This window comes from Eublepharis macularius, chromosome 2 (assembly GCF_028583425.1).
Source record: "Eublepharis macularius isolate TG4126 chromosome 2, MPM_Emac_v1.0, whole genome shotgun sequence".
NCBI classification, from domain to species: domain Eukaryota; kingdom Metazoa; phylum Chordata; class Lepidosauria; order Squamata; family Eublepharidae; genus Eublepharis; species Eublepharis macularius.
This window is the reverse complement of record NC_072791.1, coordinates 143,101,770-143,123,714: the sequence shown is the minus strand read 5'-3', so window position 1 is coordinate 143,123,714 and position 21,945 is coordinate 143,101,770. Positions and strand designations below refer to the sequence as shown.

At 43.6% G+C, this 21,945-nt stretch overlaps 1 protein-coding gene across 2 annotated transcripts in view; it reads left to right on the top strand.

Moving 5' to 3' along the window:
• The first annotated feature begins 539 nt into the window (after positions 1-539).
• Positions 540-21,945, top strand: part of PKP3 (plakophilin 3) — an 84,870-nt gene continuing 63,464 nt past the window's right edge. Inside the window, exons 1-2 of one of the 2 annotated variants that reach the window (XM_054970677.1) lie at positions 540-690; positions 7,417-7,488. Coding sequence is in view for 1 of the 2 variants with exons in the window: in XM_054970676.1 (XP_054826651.1) it covers positions 652-690 (39 nt within the window). In the remaining variant the exon portion in view is untranslated. The remainder of the gene's footprint in view (positions 691-7,416; positions 7,489-21,945) is intronic. The other variant, XM_054970676.1, reaches the window with a different exon arrangement.

Here is a 21,945-nt window from a genome sequence, read left to right as displayed (position 1 = left end):
AAGAAGACAAAAGGTTTATGAATGGACAGGAGGCCAGGTCAGATAGTCACCCCACCCAGACAAGGCAATTTAGTGAATGAAGTAAAAGACTTTATTCTGATGGTGTGGCACTGATTCATATCCTTTTTAGAACAGCGTGATATTTATTTATCATAAATAAAGCCCTGCCCTGCTAAGTGATAGTTGAAACGTGAGCTGAACGTTAAGGTTGCTCTGGAAGGAAAGGCTGGGACAAGGTGTAGAGGGCCCATCCATGCTCCTTCCTTCTGCAGCCTCACCATAACTCAGTTGGCTGCCAGCAGTTCAGACTACAAACTACACTTTCTCACCCAGCTGTTGCTGCTGATGTGCAAAATGAGCTCTACCACATCAGCCCCAGAAAGTACAAACTTGTCTTTGGGGCGATTTAATTTTTTTTAAATTGACAACAAAAGAACATTAACAGGTTGGGTAACCTCAATGGGTGGGGCTAGTTTTCAGCTCCCAGCCCAGCCTAATCTAGTTTGTTGTAGCACCAAGAGTTACTAAACGGAGTGAGTTTAATTGTCCCAGCTGCTTGAAGACGGAAATATCTGCCCAGTTGGCTGCCTCTGGACCTCAACAGCCCTGGGCTCAGGCACGTGGGAAACTGCCTCCATCATCACTGAGAAGATGCTACAGGGGAACAAACGGTCAAGGCTGCCAAGCACTGTATGTTTCCATCTCTCTCCCTTTGAGTCTTTGCTTTCTCTTTATCTGTCATAATAACTAAGGCAGCCAGTGTTGGGGATTATTATACATAAAGGCTAGACTTCTGAGTATAATTTTTCCTGGCTCTAGCTCTGATATGAATTGCAGTAATAAGTTTGTACTCCACTGGGGAATATATGGGCTGTTTAGAAAGATTTTGTGGAATGGGACTAGAGCTGCAATCCAATGCATGTTTACCTGTGAATAAGGCACACTAAACTCAGTGGACTTTACAGCTGCTAAAACCTGCCCAAGATTGAATTACATGATGTGACTCTTGGCCACCTTGCAAGTCCAAAGGATCTGATATTTTTGGATTTGGATTTCTGGATCTGGATATGGCTTACAATCTGCAGACCAAAAGAGAAAAGCCTGAGATCTGCCACTGTGGTTTTCTGCATAAGGAAAAGTAATAAGCATCATGAGGATCTCACTCCACCGGGATATCCTCTATGAATGTGTAATTTTTGTGAGTGACCCTGATGAGAGTGTATGCATTCTGGTAGCATGGGTTAAAAATCCCAAATAAGCCATAAATGGGGCAGCTACACAGAAATCCCAATTTCCTACTCATAATTCATATCTTTTGAAATATGTCTGTTACATGAAAATGTCTTCATATAACACATAATTAAGTTATGAACATCACCGTTGTGAGATGTGGCAATGGCCATTAGATTTTTAAAAGGATTCGAAAAATTCATGGAGGATGGGTCTATCCATGACTATTAGCCTTACCAGCTAAGTGGAACCTCTGTTTTTAGGAGAAATGTTGAGAAGCTATTTGAAGTGAGAATGGAGAACAGCTTTCTGTCCTTACAGATGTTGAATAACTTCTTTCATAGAGGAAAAGTGAAAAGTCTGGCTTGATTTTAAGGGATATGATGGTAAATTCTTCACTCGGTCTGGCAAGCCATTTCTGATACAAGTAATGCTGGTTACTCCACAGATCAATTGTGTAGGCGGTTAAAATCTGGCTCATGCCATTAGATTTTTTTAAAAAAAATTTAGTCCATTCTTCCTCTAAGGAGCTCAGAGTGCTGTACACAATCTCCTCCTCCATTTTGTATTTACAACGGCCTTGTTACATAGGTGAGGCTGAGAGAGTGATGGCCCAAGGTCACTCAGTGACTTCATTGCTGATTTCTAGTCTGTCACTCTATTTTATTTATTTACTCATTAAAATATTTATACCCCTCCTTTTCCCATGGCTCAAGGCAGCTTACAAATCAAAATTTAAAACCTACAATATAAATAAAACTCCATTAACCCTCCCCCCAAACCTTCAAACAAGTACTCCACATTGGCTAGCTGCTGAAATGTGGACGCAAGTAAAAAGACCCAGGGTTGACTTGTTCTCTTTGCGGTCCTGAGCAAACAATTCTTTCTCAACCTCAGCTTATCACTTATAAAATGAGAATATGCCACATAGGGCTGTTGTGAAGATGAATGAAATAAAGTCAAAAGGAGTATGAACAAACACAAGAGATCAAAGAACAAGGTGGGAGGAAGCAGGGATGTGGAGTGGGGGAAACTGAATAAACAGGGCTGTGTTTTTAATGGCTATATCAGACACAAAAAGCAGGTGGTCAAAGACTGCAAATCACTTTCATTTTGATTGGAAAGTGCTGAGGAGAGAATATCAAAGAAAGGACATTCCTAGATTCATGTGGTCTGGCTTCTAATTTTCATTTAAAAAGCAGTAGCCTTCTAGGCCTTTTTAGAGGAGGGGGGGAAAGGAAAATGTGACAAACGTTTGTTACTGGATAAAAATAATAGTCTTTTCACAGACTTTGTTTTGGCCAATGAGAAGTAAGTTTCTGGACGACTGAAAAAGGAGCAGTCAAAAATAGGGAAGAAGACCCTGCACTTCTAATCGCTTATCACAGTTTGCAGAGATAAAATGACCATAACATGCAATTGAGACATGCTTATTTATCACATCTCCTTTTTATATTCACAATTTACAAACCCCTTACAATCCCCACACCTCCTGTCATTAGTGATGTCCTTTATTGCGAATATCATTCAGCAGTCATTCTTAAATTTCTGAAAAGTACTGCTTCTAGAAAGAAAGAGTTTTAATAAAATGTTCTAAAATGAGACAGATAACTTAAAACCCTAGATCTTGTCCTATGGGATAAAAAAACAAAGCACACAGGATGTATGAAAACAAGGACTTTTGCCAATACCTCATGGCCTCAGATTTGCAATCCAGTACCACAGGACAGTTACTCTAAAAATTATACTGCCAAATTCTGGAATAACTGGTATTCAGCTGTGAATTTGTAGTTCTCTCTCTGAAGTACTCTGAAATGGACTTAGGGATTTATCAGAATCTGATGGATTTTGTCACAGTTTGGGAATAAATACATGAAACATTTGTGAAGTGGTGGACAGGCATACAAGTTCTTGGTAAATCAGTCATCTGTATAATTTTGGCAAGTGGTGAAGGAAATCTCAGTATATTTTTGTTTATTTTACCAGAAACCAAGGAAGCACAGGATAGTAGGATCCCCATCAGAATAACAACTAGTTAACGAAGTCTGTACACTCCCCCAAAATCACACATGTAATGAGGACTATTATGACAGGAAAGCCTCCAGAAGTATCCAAACCCACTAGTTTCTGGAAATCCAGTGCTAGCACTAGAGGAATACAGACCATAAAATTTAACTATCTTCCAGAGCAGAATTTTAACCCAGGCAGACTAATTTTCATAGATTTCCCTAAGCCAACTGTTGTTTTGTTACAAGTGTGAATTATCTGATGGATAGCCATAGCTTGTCAAATAACCACCACTGCCAGAATTCATGATACATTTAGGGAGCAAAGATATTTTAACATTTATTTATTTACTTCATTTGTAGTCTACCTTTCTCATAGAGACTCAAGCAATAATATGAGCCTTTGCCTTATGGCCTAGCAGGCTGTCTCTGTGTTAAATGATTATGTGAAATAGTGTCAGAATGCTTTGTGACAGCAGTTTCACCTGTGCAAGTGATCAAGAGAGAGATGCAATTAGCTCATGGAAATTCTGCCATGCAAATTCACCCTGAAGTGCGTTATCAGGAGTGGAATTCAGTGGAGTAGAAGAGTGTGATATAGGTGGGATTGTCTTGCATAGCAAAGAAAGCTTCCAACAAACAGCCTTTGCTGAATAATTTGCATTCTTCTCCACATGGCTCTTGCCAGGGCAGACAAGACATTGCTTTTATGAGCTCTATAAATTCACCACAAATTTAAGCTGTAAAGGAAAATAAATCCCTAATTGGCCTTTCAGCCTCATGTGGTGACGGTTCTAGCGCTCTCAGTTGTCTCCGTTTGTGTGCATGTCCCATTGTGACATACATATTTCCTTCTGGCTCTGTCACAGTGGCCTCTGGTCTGTCTAAATGTGTTTTCATAACCTCTGATTATGCACAAATTATACTGCCCTTCAATGAAAGACATTGACCTTCAACTATTTGAAACGTTATTGGGGGAATGTGTTGATTTCCCATAAAAACTGCTTGTATTCTCTGACCCCAAATGCAGTAAGTTTCACATGGTGGCTGTTTGAGTGGACAGGCAGAATGTAAGATCATGAACCTGTTACACTGGGGGCCAGAAGGGGTTGAAGACCCACTTTATATTAGCCAGAGAAAATGTAAGAAGGATGCATTTGTACAAATGCTTCTAAAGTAGTGTTTTAGTTGTGGTCTACTTATCTCCGAAATAATGCCCCTGACAACAATATCTGAAGTTTCATTCTCCTCTCCCCATTTCCACTTTTTGATGAGACCTCTGAGGTAGTCATAGTGAGACAGGAATGTGAGTGAAAATGTATGCAAAGAACTCTGAACTATGAAACCACTATATAAAGTATTATTATATTCTCTTATTATATATCTGATGAGGGGAACTTTGACTCTTGAAAGCTCATATTTTGGAAATCTAGTTGGTCTCTAAGGTGTTGTTTGATCCGGATCTTGCTATTCAACTGCAGACCAACATGGCTACCCACCTGAAACGACATTATCTTGCTTTTGCTATAACAATGTTTGTAGATGCCCCCCCTCCCCTCCAGCTACACTCTTTCCCCACAGTTTATGGAACTAGTCCTTGCTCTGGATGAGGAGCTGTTCCGGGATAACCATGCACTGATCATTTAAATCAGATTAGGAGATAGGCTAGCCAAGTTGAACCTGCAAAACCTCTCTGGCAGCTCCACAGAAGTGATCCAAGTCACATGTCCTCATCCCCCATCTGCTCCATCTGGCAAAACAAGATTGCTGCTTGTTGAAGGAGGAAAGAATGAGCATTGCGATGAGGGAGGAGTGAGATACATAAGGAATAATTTTACCAAAGGTAGATTTTCATATTGCAGCAGCACTGATAGAGAAAATCTGCCCTCTATACCACTCTTAATGTAACCTCATAATCATGGGTGTTGATTACTCTTCTAGAATGGGACACATAATTCAGCTTGCTTACCTGAGATATTTTAAAAAATAGGTTATTAAAGGCTTTCCATTTTAATTTATGCAGCAGTACCTTCTGCTTTTAATTCAACATGCTTTAGTATTCAGAAATCCAAGAGCTGCCCCTCTAAAAACAGGAGCTGAAGTTTTGCTCAGGACTCAGGAGCATTTTCCAGGGGCATTTCTCACTGGTTCTACAATCACCCTCGTTGCCCATGTGCCATGCAAGGGACTAGCATGGGCTGAAGCTCCTGCTGCTACATGTGGACTATAGGGATCAGATACGTACACCTGGGTGAGTACATCACAGAGCCTCAAAAAAAGCAGCTGTGCATTGCTTGGCCTCCAGGTGTTCTGGCCAGGTGCAAATGATCCCACAGGATTGTTTAGAAGCTAGCATTACCAATCTCCAGGTGAGGCTTGGAGATCTCCTAGAATTCAAACTGATCTCCAGACAACAGAGATCAGTTCCTGTGGAATGGCTGTTTCAGAGGGTGGAATCTATGACATTAGACCCTGCTAAGTCCCTCCCCACCCCAAACCCTTCTCTCCCCAGAGCCTATCCTCTAAATCTCCAGGAATCTCCCAACCTGGAGTTGGCAACCCTAGTAGAAGCATACCTATCCCGCATACTAGACAGATGGACAGATAGGATGCACAGTACCCATGAATGATTCTTAAAATGGCACTGCATATAAACAAATATGTAGTCATCTATAAGTGACCATTTGCTGTCTATAAGTGACCATTTTGCAAACTGCATTGGCCCACACTGTCATACACAAAGCTCAGAACAGGTTTTCCTTTAGTCAGCTTTGTACTGTGAATTATAAATGTTTCTTTTCTCCAAGAACAATTTATTATTTATTTATTATTTATTTTATTTGATTTATATTCCGCCCTCCCCGCATCAGCAGGCTCAGGGCGGATTACAATTAACACAATAAATATAAAATACATGTACTTTTAAAAACCAATAAAACTCCTTAAACATTTAAAAAACACACATCAAGTAATACAGCAGCAGATTTTTAAGAAAACATATAGCAGCAGATCTTTCCAGCAACCTCTACCCAACCACCTCCAGAATATTGGCAAAGGCTGGGTAGTAGATACCCTTAGTAGGAGCACAGCTGTCTCTAGGTGGCCAGCGGGGAGGCCCAAAGATGTCAACCATATGCCTGGCAGAACAGCTCTTGTCTTACAGGCCTGGCGGAAGTATAGCAAGTCTGGCCGGACCCTGATCTCTTTAGATAGAGCGTTCTACCAGGTTGGAGCCAGGACCGAGAAGGCAATGATCAGACATTAACATAAATAGCACCAGAGATGTTCAAAGATAATTTAAGTTTCATGTAAGAAAACACTATTAGCATTATATAGCACATTTCAAGTGAGCAATGTGCTTTGCATACATCACCTCGGTATTTTTTATAACAGCCTTGCAAGACAGGTCACTACATTTATTTTTCATTTTGCAGTAGGGGCAGGGCCTGAGACAAAGAGAAGAGTGGCCACCTAGCACATGTTCTTGGTTCACAACTCATATGAATGGAACTAGATTCTGTAAGGACACATGAGTGCGAAACATCTCATTTCCCTGCCCACAGGAGCTGAAGGACACTGGCAGGGAGGATGCAGCATCTGAGGGAGGAGATTTCTAAATCCTTTCCTAGACACTTTTATTCTCCTCCACAACCCCCTCCCCTTTAAAAATCCCCTTTCCAGGTTTCTGAAGGAGGAAGTAGATTCGGCTGGGAGAATAGTGGATTTAGTGAAACATTTCCAGGTAGAATCAGCAGTCATGAGTAGACATGGGCACGAACCAAAACAAATTAATAAACTTGCGGTTCGTGGTTCGGTGCTGCTGACGAACCTGAACAAATGAATCGAAACGAACATTTCCCGTTACTGAACCAGTTTGCGGTTCGTGGTTCATGGGGCTCAGAACAGCCCCTGTTGCACTTAGAGAGCCCATATTCACAGGGAGTGTTTAGCAGGCTCTCCTCCTACCCAAGTTTGGCCAAGATTGCAATAGGGATCTTGGAGTTATACCCTCTCCAATCTGAGGCCCCCAGGAAACTCCCACTTGATACAATTAGAGCCACCAGTTGACATTGGCTAGTGTACAAGGGGTTGGCCGTCAGAACTGCCTATCAGGATTTGCAGGGATGAGTTTGGAGTGCCCATGGCTACAGAACACCCCTCTTCCCACTCCCTCCCCCAGGTGTCTTCCCCCATGTAACCAACTGTAACCAATTTGCAGCTCCATGGTTGGAAGGAAGACCTGCCGATCAAGGTAAGCTGGGCTTCGATTCGGGTTTCCAGGGTGACAGAAGAAGTGCAGACAGAGTTCAGGCATTCCCCCAGCTCCGTTTTGAAGGGAATTGATTGATGGTGCATGACTGTCTGGCTTCATGAACTGCAGGCGAACGCAACAAACCGGGCTTCCAACGAATGCTGGTTTGTTGGCCATGGACCCTCACGAACCACCGGATTGCGAACAGACGATCAGGCGGTTTGTGGATTTTTTTGGTTAATAATGCGGTTCGTGCCCATGTCTAGTCATGAGAGGAATAAAGTGCCCTTCCCTGCCACGCATCAACTCTTCCTTGCAAGTCCACTCACACCCCCTCACTCACATTTTCTTGGCACACATGGATGTAGAAATGCATGTTTGTCCAGATGATGTGTAGCTCTGCCCAGAACAATGTAGTCATGCTATCAGATTCACTTGCTACTATTAACAAAAATATGGCTGAAAAGCCTGGATAGCCAGAAGAGGACAAAGCAGGAATAGGTAAGCTGGTTGCATATGATAGCAAGATGCTGAAATCAAATGTGAACTTCATCAAAAGCAGTTTCTGCAAAAATTCACCCAATAGTGGAAGGTGGTACTGCAAAGATAGTTTTAAAGAAACTGGAATGATGGGAGAAGAGCTGGTGTTGATGGCAGGTATCAACTATTCTAGCTATAGAATAAACAGTGGCAATAAATGAGTGTGATCAGGTCCCCGACTCCCAAGTTGTCAACATAGGAAAACACAGTTATTTTAATATTTGTTGGGATAACTCTCTTCTGGCAGCTCAGTTTTTAGATCTCTGCTCAGCAGGGTCTTCTTTTGAATCCATCCAGCATGTATTGCTGCTTCCCTGCCAGCCTCTCCAGGGTTGATTCAAGGTATTTTGCTGCCCCAAGCAGGTATCACACACTATCCTTTGCATGTTGAAGCCAAGCCCAGTTGTGCCACCCACAAGGGTTCATGCCTGCCATGTCTTCCTGCCACACCATCAGCTGTATTGGTACTCTCATGAGATTGTGCCACAAGAAGCACCTACATGGGCAAAGAAATGGCCCTATCCCTGCCTAGCTGCTCTCAGAAGGGTTGTCCACCACCACCTTAGCTGCATGATACAATGGGCCCTGTGGCTCAGGCAAAGAACAAGAAAATCTTCTCTCACTCATGGAGTTCTAAATATAACATGATACAATACATTATATTTGATGTAAATAATCTGCTTAAAGATGATGCCCAGAAGCAACTGAGAATGAATGGTGCTAACTGAGCATGGTTAAAGAATGAGAGGTGAGGCTACAGGACCGACAGTATCTGTAGGAGTTTACTCCCTACTTTCATCACTGTGCATAAGACTCAGTGTTTGCTGCTGGATGCTGGGATGTAGGAGGGGGGTTCCTGGGTGTGGCCAGCCACAGACCTCAAACATGAGACTTAACTTGCATGTGGAAAGGTAACCGCTTTTAGGGCTTGCCAACCTTGGCTGGATCTCATGTTGGAAGATACATTCCCAGGACATAGTTTGCATGTTTAGACAATACTTTAGGAATATATCTGCTGCTGCTGCTGCTGCTGCCTCTAAGCCATACCAGAGAAGAATGTTTTTGAGAGGGTCTGTACTTGGCATGCACACTGCATGACTTCTAAAAAAAAAAAAAAGACACAGGCAGGTGGTGCTGGAACAGAAATTGCAGAATGCTAGAGCTGGGAGGAGCCTCTGACCTGAAATAATCTCCCCTGTGGAGGAGCTCTCTTGTTTGTCAGAAAGACCAGGCACCTGGGATACTTAACATCTCTCTTCAGCAGCAACACAAGTCAAGTGCAGACTTGTGCCGCGACAGCTTTTCTCTGCCAAGACAACTGACTTCCCCACCCTCTCCTGAGGCGGAGGCAGGGAGAGGAGGGCTAGACCAGGATATGGGAAAGTAAATAGGTTGCATACTTTCTGCTACCAATGGCAAACCTGCTTTTCCCTGGCAAATGACAGCTTTGTCTCCCCCTTTATTTTTTCTCCCTGCCTGGGAACTGGGTGACATGAAGGATGAATCTATTTAACAGTGAGAACCAGAAAAGATGTGCCAGATCACAGAACCCCTCCATTCCTTTTTCCCCAAGGAAAGGCTATTCCCTGCTTTATAGCCTCTGCCTCCAGAAAAAAGTAAAAAAAAAACTCCTCTCTTCTTCCCAGACATACAGATTGTTGGTGTTATGCACATGTATGGAGAATGGCTGCTATCCTGTTCATAACTATGCTAATTTACCACGTCCTTTCTCTTAGTTATTCCCTTAGGATCAATTGAATAAACTTGCTTTTTAAAAAAAATCAAGGCTAGCTTTTTGGCTCCTTCAGGGTCCCTCTACTATTCTTTTGGCTATGAGCTGATTTGACAGCTCAAGCACTCCTTCTCTGCCTTGACTTAGGGAGATTCAGCACCATATGTCTGAGAACTCTTAGTAAAAATATTGGGATCAGTGAGGAGCAGAAAATTTAGGCTAAAAAATCCAATGAATCAAGGCCGTAGGCTAGAAAGACTGCTGTTGGGGTTTTGATTTGGCATTAGCTCACATTCTTCATTAACAGTTGGGAGCATGGGTAGAATATAAATAGCAGTTTTATCTACAATATGCTTTTAGATTATAGAGTTTATTGGCAAATTTTTAATCATATTTTAGGCTGCTGAGATTGTTTTAACATGAACATTTTACTTTTCATATTGTTTTAGCAACACTGATTGTCATTAGGCCACTGACTTTGTGTTTTAATTATGCTGCTAATATTGTTTCATTTTGTAAATTGCCTTAGAAGCAATATTGGAAAAGACTGCTTAAACATATTTTAAATGTTTAAACAGTACAATTTACAGACTAAGGAAGAATACAGGCTGCATTCAGGTATCACAAGTGGAGGTTTGTCCACAGTGGGCATGAGCCCACATTTCCTTTTTTTTGTGTGAAAGTTTTTTTATTTTTTAATATCTAACATAAAAAAACTACAGAAGACTACAAAAGTATAAAAGGGAGGGGGAAAAAGGGGGGGAAGGGAGAACTGGGAAAAGGGAAAATCAACATACAAACAACAAACGCTACACTACATGTCTTGTATTCCCTTCATGCTGCAATTTTTCTTAAAAGTTAACTTTCTAATATGCTATCAGATTAGTAGGTTTTATACAATACAGATTATATTCAGGATCAGGACTTCTCCCCCCCCCCCTTGCGTCTCGGTCTCAATTCTCTCTGCGCAGCTGGAGCAGCTGCGCCCGCTCTTTCCTCCCCCCCACTTTCCCCTTCAGACTTCGAACTTTCTTCCTGCTGAAACTCCTGATGGTTGAACAAAAAGTCTGTCACCTGCGCGTCCGATGTAATCTTGTAAGTTTGATCTTCATATCTGAGCCAGACGCCTTCTGGAAACAGCCACTTATATTTTATATCACATTTCCTCAAGAAAGCCGCAAGTCCTTTATACTTGAATCTTCTTTTACGAGCCAAAAATGGAACATCCTTCAATATTTTAACCTTATTGCCCAAATAATCCAAGTCCACATTATACGAATTGTCTAAGATGGTGTCCCAAGTCTTCTTAGATGAAAAGTCAATAATAATCTCGCGAGGCAGCTGCCGCTTCATTGCATACTTTGAAGATGTCCGCCGGACTTCCAAAATATCGTTTTTTATCTCTTCTTTAGTTGCCTTTGCGAATGGCGCCAAAAGTCCAGACACCAAATCTTTTAAATTTTCACTTTGCTCTTCTTTTACATTTTGAAGACGCAATACCGTTTGGGCACAGTTGACTTGTAATCCTATTATTTGCTTCTCCAAAAGCTTCACTTCCTTACTTGTTGCTTTCATGAGTACTGCGTTCTCGTGCGCAGACTGCTCTGCTCCGGTCGCTGTTTCTTTAATGGCTTTCACCTCGCTCTCCACTGAATCAACCTTTTGCCCCATTTCATTCAGTTTCGCTACAAAGGGCTGCACAGCATCGAAAACTGCTCGTCTCACCAACTGTTCCAAAGTTTCCCCCTTCCCCTGTAACGTCGCCATCACCGATTTACTCATTGCTGGGCTCTGCTTTCTCGTCGCCATCTTAGGGGGGGGGCGCCAACTAAGTTCCGAAACTCGGTGCAGGGGAAGAAGTCTGCGCCTTTTTAGTTTCAATTCCCACCGATCCTTCACATACGCTTAAAAATCAGAAGGGATTTGCTTACTTACAGGTCTTCACCTTAAATCTGCTTATTGCCGTTCTCCATGGCCCAGCAGCACACGCGGTGCTGCGCAAGTCTGCCGGCCTCCGTTGGAGCAAGCGGGCAATTTACCCCCTGCATTACTTCCAGAGGGTTCTTCCTGCGGCGCCCCGGATCCAGGCTCCCTCACTGGGAGCCCTGGAGGTTAACCCTCACGGGTCAACCGCCCGGTCAGGCTGCTCAGACAGTTCCCCCCGGACCTGGGGAGAGGAACATCCGACATGGCCGGGAAAATGAAACCGAATCTGAGCCCACATTTCCATATTCATGCATTGCTTTCACTCTGTTCCTTCACACAAAGAGCATAATTGCAGGCTTCCAAGTTTGCAAAGTCTTGACTCAAGTTCCAGTTAGCTGTGATATCCCAATGCTAGTGCATGAGTGAATTGGAGTTTCCTTCGCCACATAAAATCAAGATTCTTAACTAGTATGTTTTATGCATGGACACTTTTAAAGTGTATTTGCTCTGACTGAAATGAAATCGGCATGGCTCTCCTGTGTTCTGCACCGTCATAAAACATTAGAGGCAGCTTTGATTTGGTGTCTTGTTTTCATAGAGAATGTGTAGGTATATTCGGGTTTTCGGGGGGAATTGCAATGAACATCCGTTTTTTAAAAAAAATTGTGCATGTGTAGTAACGTTGCTACGTTACTACATCAACTGTCTGTCATTCCCCTACCCTTCCAACAGTTCTTAATTGGACAGTTCTGCACCCGTCAAAACTTCTTTGCCAAGGATTGGCTAGAGAATTTTAGCGGGACACCTCTCTTCCTCCAGGAGCTCTGGGAGCAGCCATCTTCGGGATGCTTTATGTGCAACCGTTCCATGCCACTGAAGAGTGAGGGGGAAAGTATTTTGGCACCCAGAAATTTGCTCTAAACAATTGGTCATTCCCCATCACGTGACCAGGGATGGGGCAGTTGTGGCAGTGAGGGACAGTAAATGAATGCACCATTGGTCATTTTATGAGACCTTTCCTGAGCTGTACTATGCGAAATAATTGAAATAAATTATACAGAACCGTAACATGTGTAGAATAATCTTTAGAAATGCTGGACTGTACTTATGGAACACAATTTAATTAACAAGATCAATCAGACACAACGCAGTAATGTGGCAACATTACTTCCATTAATAATAATAAAAAATTAAAGGGGGAGGTAGAACCACAAGCTTTGCAATCACTGTATGGCAGCACAAATCATAATTATAACGTTACATGTTTGAGCACTCAGGTAGCTAGAATGTTGTAACATGAATCACACATTCACTTTCAGGAGTTTACTGAAATCTGGCAATTGTGTTGACGTTCCAACATTACTGTCATTATGCTAAACAAAAAATAGAGTGGAAAAAAGGTTTGGGGAGCTGTGGAGGATGGGTGTGGTTACCTCCGATAGACCAGTCAGCTCCCAGTGAAAAGAAGAGGGGAGGAGTAAAGAAGCAGACAAGGAGTATTTGATCTGCATGGACAGAACTCGAAAGAGCAGCGGCTGAGCAGCAGCTTAAAAAAAAAATGGGGAAAACACAGACAAAGCCCATATCTGCTTCCCATAACTCCCTTGCAGGTGCAGAAGTCAGGGAGAACTTAGGAAGCAGAACAGATTCTGAAACTCTGTAAAGTGTCCATGCATAAAACGTATAGGATTAAACCAAGATTTAGAACCTCGTTGGGGGGGGGGGAGATTTACCTAGGCAACTGCATTCAGATGTTACAGGCACTTATTTGAGGCTTCCCAAACCAAGAAGCCATAAATTGCACTCTGCACATGAAGGAGGAGGAAGGGGATTGTGCAAGCAGAAGTTGTGCTTGTTCACATTATTATTTCCTTACCTTCACACTCTTAATTGGGCCTTCTAAGTTCCATTTAGACATCTTCTGTCTGGAGTCTAACATAAACATGCAAAATCTAAAGCACTCTCTTTCAAAGCTACACAATGACATCACTTCCCAGAAGTGACATCATCACACAGGGCCACAGGTTGCCCCTGGGAGTGCTCCTATGCTCAGCAGCGGATTGATTTCTGCCTGTTTGGGGCTGAAATCAGCCTGCTGTGGAGCGCGAGAATACTCCCAGGGCAGCGCGACATGCCCTGGAGTCTGATTTTGGCCCATTTCAGGCTATATCAGGCCCATTTAAAGACAAAATCAGCCCACTATGGAGTGCAGAAGCACTGCAGGTACGGTGTGATGGGCCCTTAAGTGTTCCTCAGAGGGCTGATTTTGCCTCTTTTCAGCCTGAATCGGGCCTGTTTCAGGCGGAAATTGGGCCACTGTGGTGCACAGAATCACGCTGTACTGCCTGGGAGCACATCCCAGGAGGCACGTTCCCCAGCCATTTTCCCCACCGGCCAGGTAAACAGGGGCAAGGAGTGGAAGGTGGGAGCCCCCAGCAGGAGATTGGCAACCCTAATTATACTTCTGCTGAAAGTGGAGAACTTTATCTCAGGCACACACAGGCCCAATTTAAACTAGATCCAGTGTGTGGGGAAAGGGAAGGGGAGTTTAGCTCCCTTCCACCCTTTCTTTCAACTCAAAATGGGGCTGGGAGTAGAGGTGCCATCCTCCTGCTGAAGCCGGAAATCTCCTGCCCCCCCTTCCACTCACCTGCTAGCCGGGGAAGGCGCCTGGGGGAGGTACATGCACAGAACTCAGACGTGCTCTTCCATGGCGCTCAAAAATGATGTCATTTTCCAGAACAATAGGGAAGCTATGGTTTGCACAGGGGAAAATTAATTAAAAATAACCCTCAAACATAGTGTTTGAGGATGATTCTTATTTAATCACCCCTCAACGTGATCCATAGCTTCCCCATGGCTCCAGCAAATGATATCATTTTCTAGCACTATGGCAAAGCTACTGGTCACAGGGCGAGATTCATTAAAAAATCCCCCCCCCAACTTAGTGTTTGAGCGTTATTTTTAATTAATCACCCCCAGGTGCAACCTATAGCTTCTCTGTCACACCAGAAAATGATGTCAATTTCCAGCACCATAGGGGAGCATGAGAGCCCACGCTTTGCACATGCGTGCAAGAGCAAATACCCCACTACTCCCTTCACTGGTCCCACCCAGTTTGAAGTCTGGAGGATTTCGTAACCTTATCTGGGGGTGTTTTTGCCCCACATCACTGATAGAATACCCCTAGACATTCCCAGTGGGGCAGAAGCCCCCAAGGCTATTTCAGATCAGGAAAATGGCATGGGGGGGAAGGCTTAAGTCCCCTGTCCTCAAGTGTCACAGTAGACTGTTACAGCCCCACTCCCCTCCCCACACTGACTAATAATGGGGAGGGAGAGTGGATATTAACATGCTGGCCCTACCCCCTGCCTCTGTCTAACTGCCTGATCATCTGAGGAATGTGAACACAGAGAGTGTGGTCCCTTCCCCGTGATCAGCAGTGTTCTGAAAGCAGCACCGCTAATTACACAGGCCCCTTTCACATTTCCATTTTAACCAGGTTGTTATCTGCTGTTTTGCCAACTTCATGTAAAGTGATGTAGAAGCAGTGGTTTCAAACAGAATTTACGTCTGTTTATGAATCACTGTGGCAATTTCAAACAGGGTTGCTTTTTCTGGTGCAGGAAGCAGCTACATCTTCATCCTCTGGACCACCAAAACGTTTGCATTTTTAAAAATTTGGCACAAAAATATCACTACAGCACTACAGAATTTTAATGCTAGATGTAGCAGGTTGCTGCATGGAAAGGTTTTTAAAAAATCTATTAGCAACCAGCAGCCAAACCGGTTGTGTCTAAAATAGCACAAAAAATCTACTCGCAACCAGCAGCCAAACTGGTTGTGTCTAAAATAGCACAAAAAATCTACTCGCAACCAGCAGCCAAACTGGTTTACAAAGACTGTGTGAAAAGGGCCACAGGGAGTATGTGTATACCTAGCTGCTTTCCTCATGCAGCTGCTGCACTCTGTACATGACCAGGAGGCAGGGGACGGGGCCAACACCCTTGTGCCCACTCTTCCTCCCCATACAGTGAGTCAACACATGGGGGAGGGGGAGGGCTTATCTGTACTGGGCTAGTCCTCAGCATGGAGCTCACAATTTACATTTAACTGCATGGATCCAGGGAAAAGTAATGTGTAGCTAGACTCTCAGACTTTTATCAATCAAGTCACAATAGACTAGTAGGGCATAAATGCTGACTTTCTATTTTAAGCAATTTGAATGGCCTCAATAATAATCACCTTAAGGCAAGAAAATAAGTCAAGAGCAAATAAACCAGAATAGTAGCCTTAGGGATGTACTCACTTCATCCTAGCTTTCCAGGGGCTCCAGTTCCTTAAACTGTATCCCAGAGGTAGCCCTAAGTCATTTTACTTGATAATTAAATACTGACACCTCAGGGATTAATGTTGGGATCAGTTTTTGTTTAGGAATTAATCCTGGATAATGGCTTCTGTCCAAGGCCAGTGGGTGGTGTATGCATGTATGTGGAGCAAAGGATTGTCAACTTTGCTGCAGCAAAGAAGAAAATTAGATGGCCAGTTTCATTTCCTTATTCCCTTGTGTCTGGAAACATCAGAGTGGTTTCCTAGAAAAGAACTGTGATAGTATTAATGGAGAAGAAACAAATGTTTGAACTGTTTCATAGCCCACAGCAGCAACAGTTGCTTATTGGTAATATAGTTTCAATAGCAAACGAGTCAAACAAGGCTCCTCCTGGGGTTACTTCCTAATGGCCTGGGTAGATCCAACAATTCATTGTTCTCCTGTCCTCCGTTTTATCCCCCAAACAACCCTTTGAGGTAGGTAAGGCTGAGAGTGTGTGACTGTTCCAAGGTCACCTAGCAAGCTTCTATGGCAGAGTGGAGGTCCAAACCACCCAGATTCTAGTCTGACAGTCTAACAACTATATCACGCTAGCTCTTATTACACTCAGCATCCTGGACACATTAAAAGAAAAAAAGAGGGGAAAGACAATGGTTCCTGAGGGACATCCATTAAGTGATACAGAGCTGCTATATTCTGGAACAAAAGAATAACTCTTTCTCTGCACCTGGTCACTTTCATTTGCAGAACTGAAGTAACTCACAGAGGCGAGTCAGCAGCACTCCCTTAATTTACACACACAATTATTTTTTACTAATTATAGATTTCTATTAGGTAGTAGATAAGATCATGCAATAATGACTTGTCAGGCAGCTTACTACAGAGCATCATACCTGTGGCAGCAAAGAGCTGGTTTATGCTGCATCATCTACTACACCATCCTATGTTTAAAAAGTGAGATAGAACCATTTGAGTTGTACTGGCCTTTCTGGAAGTGTTTGGGGCTCTTAAGACAGCATGTAGGAGGGGGAAATCAGTAGTACCTCTGCTATCAACAATATAGTACCAAAGTACCAAAAGAGTTTAATGTCTATAGCCATAGGCCATCACAAATTTTCCAAACATCAACTAACAATATAGTATGTTGTTCAGTGCTCAAATTTCAGAAGAAAAGGTAGGGGACATAATTAAGTCCACAAACTCCAACTCAACTCAACCGATACTCATAAGCCACACCCCCAGCTCTGTTCCTACAAGCTACTGAACAAATTATTCATAGTAATCACCTTCCATTATGAAAAATAGTAGGGACATGTTTACCTCTTCTCCCTAGTTTTCACTATGTGAGCCCAATGCAGGGCTCATTCAACAGTGTTACTCACAGGAAAGGAATATTTATTCAAAATAATGATATCCTGCCTTATTTCCTTAGATTTAAGATAGTTAACACAACACAACAAGTTGCAAGGACACAGAACCATAACAGACCATTCACCAAAAACACAGATTACAAATGCAACCAAACCTGACAAAACAGTTTACCCTTTACCTCTGAAATAGACTGTCTTGTATACCTTTCTAAATGCAGCCCATATAGCTGCCCTCCATACCCCTCTAACAGGCCATTCCAGAGGTAGGCCATTGTCCCTACCACAGAGAGAGCCTGTGAACTAGCTGTTGCTATGTAGATAGTCCTAAGAGAGTGCACCACAAGAAGAAAGCTGTCTGAGGAATATAACTGGCATATGGGAGTTTCTCAGTAGTAGTAACTGAGATACAGAGTGGATGGCACACAATGGCAGTAACATATAGTGGATTATTCTTTTGAGTAATCAAGCTCCCCTTGACTAGGGAAATCTTCACATCAGTCCGTCTCCATGCTGTGACCGAAAAATATTCATAAGAGCTTAACTTTGTTCTGAGCTGGAAGCTATCTTCCTGCTAACTCCTCCATCACAGAAGGAAATTTTCAGGCATTTATTCATTGCTTTTATAGCATATAGAATACACATAAATGTTTGGCTCTGCTGCTGGGGTGGTGGAGGCTGCAGCGGGCCCACGGCCTCCTCCCCCTCCTCCTGTGAGGGGTGGGAAGGGCGGGCCCACACAGCGGCAGAGGAGGCCAAAAACGCCCTTCCCGCCCCTCGTGGGAGGAAGGGGAGGAGGTCGCGACCCTGCAGGGTGATGGAGAAGGCTGGAGCCACTGCTGCTGGACGCAGCCTCCACCACCTCAGCAGCAGAGCTAAGGTAAGGGGGGGCTGGGGTTTGTGGGCTTTGGGGCATTTAAAGGGCCCTGCCGCTTGCAAGTGGCAGGTCCCTTTAAACCATCAGCTGGCAGGTGGCAGGGGGAATCCCCTGCCACTTGCAAGCAGCACGAAAGGGGCCCTTTAAACTATCAGCTGTCAGGCCATGGGGGGGGATCCCCCCACCACCTGCCAGCTGATCTGGGGGTTTAAATACCCCTTTCCCTGCAGTTGCTAAGCAGCCGGAAAGGGGCATTTAAACCCCACGAACCATAAACTGGTTCGTGAACTTGCCCCAGTTCGTGGGAGTTCGTGGTTCCTGGTTTGTGAAAATGCCACAAACCACAAACCATGCAGTTTGGTTTTTTTGTAGTTTGTGCTCATGTCCAGACCAAAGATCTGACTCTGTATAAGGCAGCTGCATATGTTCATCTATCCCAACCCCTACTGCACAGCAGGACTATCCATTTACACCCAATCCAGACCCAAGCAGACAGCAGGTGCACTGCTTGACTAGCTAAGCTCTGCCTTGATCCTCTTTCTGTAAAGCTGCCATTCATTACCTGCCTCACTGGCTCCTTATGAACATGAACTAGATAAAGATTGCAACACATATTACATGTTAAAAGCGCTACTAAAATCATTAACAACAACTGGTCCCCGGCGCTTATAATATTGATTCAAAATGTCTCCATCTGCAGCATTCTACCATCTGTTAGAATTTCTTTGTTTTCATGCATGAAGCTGTCTCTACTGATGATGGCTCACAGCCTTTCACTAGGAGCTTTCCTTTCTTGTGTTCTCCACTAATGATAAGGCTGCCTTGATGCTGAGGGTGGGGACAAAAGTGTATTGATTGCCCTGCAAGAGTAGGTTTCATTGCTTTTGTGACTGACTGCGAGAGAGACATTTGAGCTGAGGGGGAACTAAAACCAGAGCAGGTGGAAACACGGGCAGGTGGATCTTAAGATGCTGCCACTAGCCTACAGCTACACACAAACCCTGTTTGTGTGGGGTGTGCTGCTGTTCTCAGTGTCCCAGGTTTAACTCCTTACCTAGGCCTACTCTGACCGATGCAGGAGACACAAAACTTAGCAAAGATGTATGTTGTCTGCTAGAACATGACCAAAAACTAATCATGTAGACTGGATTTGCATGTCCATTGACCACACAGATGTCAACATCTGTGTGGTACTCCCCTTTACACATACAGACACATATATAAGGGTAGGTCTGTTGCTGGACATCTGTGGATACGCAACAGCCACTTTGGTCTCATATTAGTAGACTTCCCAGACATTAACCCTTTGGGTACACTTGTGTGTACTGTGAGGAACATCATGGATACAAAAACCAAGTTTTTCTGAATGGCAGGGCTATGTAAAAAGCAGTTGTAAACATACTACACACTACACCAAACAAATCAGAACTGCAGTATTTTGCAGAATGTGTTTTAGATACCTCAGGGTTTCTCTGAAACTTATTAGGAGTTTCTCAGTGAGAAGATGATTGATAGCATATAGGAGATTTTCCAATCTCTACCAATCCTGCCTTGTAATGTGCAACCACATTTCATAATGTTGCATAATGAAATGACTATGCATTCTAGAATCCTCTGTAATACATAGGGTTCCATCACAGACTGCAGGAGTTTCTCAACTAGAGTTGCCAGGTCCCTCGACTGCCCCAGCGGAGGATCAGAGGCCAGGCACTCACCTTATACTGTATCCTGTCACATGCACGCACTCTCGGCTTGCACGATGACATCACTTCCAGAAAGTGATGTCATCATGTGGGTCACTGGCCACCCTAGGAGTGCTTCTGCTCCCAGGGTGGAAGGACATAGAACCATAACAGACCATTAATCGGCCTGAATCGGGCCGTTGCAGAGCATGGGAATGCTGCCACGCTCTACAACAGCCCAATTTGGGCCAATTTGGGCCCAAATCTGGGCTCATTCAACCAGAATCCAGCTGCTGTGGAGTGCAGGAGTGCTCTCGTTCTCTGCAGTGGCCTGATTTGGGCTGAATCCTATCCAAATCTAGCCAAATTGGGGTGCTGCGGTGCACAGGAACGCACCACCTGTGAGAATGTCATGCCGCCTGGGAGAGCACCGTGCTGCCCAGGGGCCCAACCTGGGAGGCACGTTCTCCCCCCCCCCGCCCCGTGGGCTAGGTAAGCAGGGGCATAGGGTGGAGGGTGGGAGCAGGGGATCCCCTGCCCCTGGTGGGAACTGGCATCCCTATTCTCAGCAGACAAGTCAATGTGTAAAGGCTCTTTGAAGGCAGAAGGTTTTAGAATACCAGTGTGGTGTTATCTAAGAAAGTATTTATTTAATAGGCTCCAATTTAAAATTTCCAAGTGATTTACAAAATCAAAAATAATAAAATAATAAAAACACAGCAAACTGCACAAGATTACAATCCAAACTATATCCAGAAACAATACAATAATTTGGTGATAAAACAGAAGCATCATAGTAACACAGAAATAAACCATCACAAACAGTAAAATAGCAATACAACACCAGAAATAAAGCAACAGTACTATAAGCAATGCCATGACAGTAAAGCAAACCCATTAAAATGCTTGGACAAACAGCAAATACAGCAAAAAAAACCCATCATATTTGTGATCAAGCATTAGGGTTGCCGTGCTCAGAAGGAACAAATCTGGCAAAGAGCAGAGGTGGGATCACCCATTCAGAGGTGGGTCCAGAGGAGTCAAAAAGCAGAGCTGTCAGAAAACACTCCATCCCCTTAGGGTGCACAGCTGTTTCACATGCTCACAAGCCCCACCAAACAATACACCCATACATAATAACAGGACAACACAGATAGACCTACCACAATCCAAATTCCTATTCTGCCACAAGCACACACAAGGAAGAAAATAAAACTCAAGCAGGTACAAGCACTGTAGTTTACAGATTTAATTACCTATATAACAAACATGCATGCATCATATTAAGGAAATAAGTATTTATTCTGGAAAGCAATTCATTCATATTACACAGAGGAAACATTGAGGCTGGGAGTATCTAGTTCAAAAAGATTATCCATAGCAGAGAATTCAAATCCCATGCAGAGCAAATCTCCCATGCCATGCTGCAGGACAATCATTGACTCTATGACAGAGTATTTAAAATCCCTGCAAAGCAGCAGGCCATTCAAGAAAGTAAGGAAGAACACAAAGTGTCAAGTAGACACACAGGTTCCTCTTATGTGCATCTGACCATTTTGATTGTCCTGGCAACAGGAACATGTGGCTCACTGCACTGCTTTTAAAGATGCCTGTTGAGGGCAAAGAGGACAAACTTGCCTGGGGAAATCTTCTTCTTCATGCAAACTAAAAACCTCCCAGCAGATGGCAGGTGAGGAAAACCATGTCCAGCCAATTTCTGGCTAGATGGCATCTCTATCAGGCAAAAGATAGAGGGAAGGTTGTTCTAAAACTGAGCTGCTACAAAAAGAACCTCATCCAAGAGGTCACTCACCAAGCAAGATCTCAGATGAAGAGCAAAATAATCAAGTAGATTCATATTGGAGAAGGTGGTCCTTTAATACCTCTGCTTGGAGAATAGACTTATCTTGCAGCCTGTGCTGGGCTCCTTTACATGCACTGCTCAAGCTGATTTACATGAGAACTCAGCCATGTCTTTCCATTGTAGAGAACTGATGCCACTA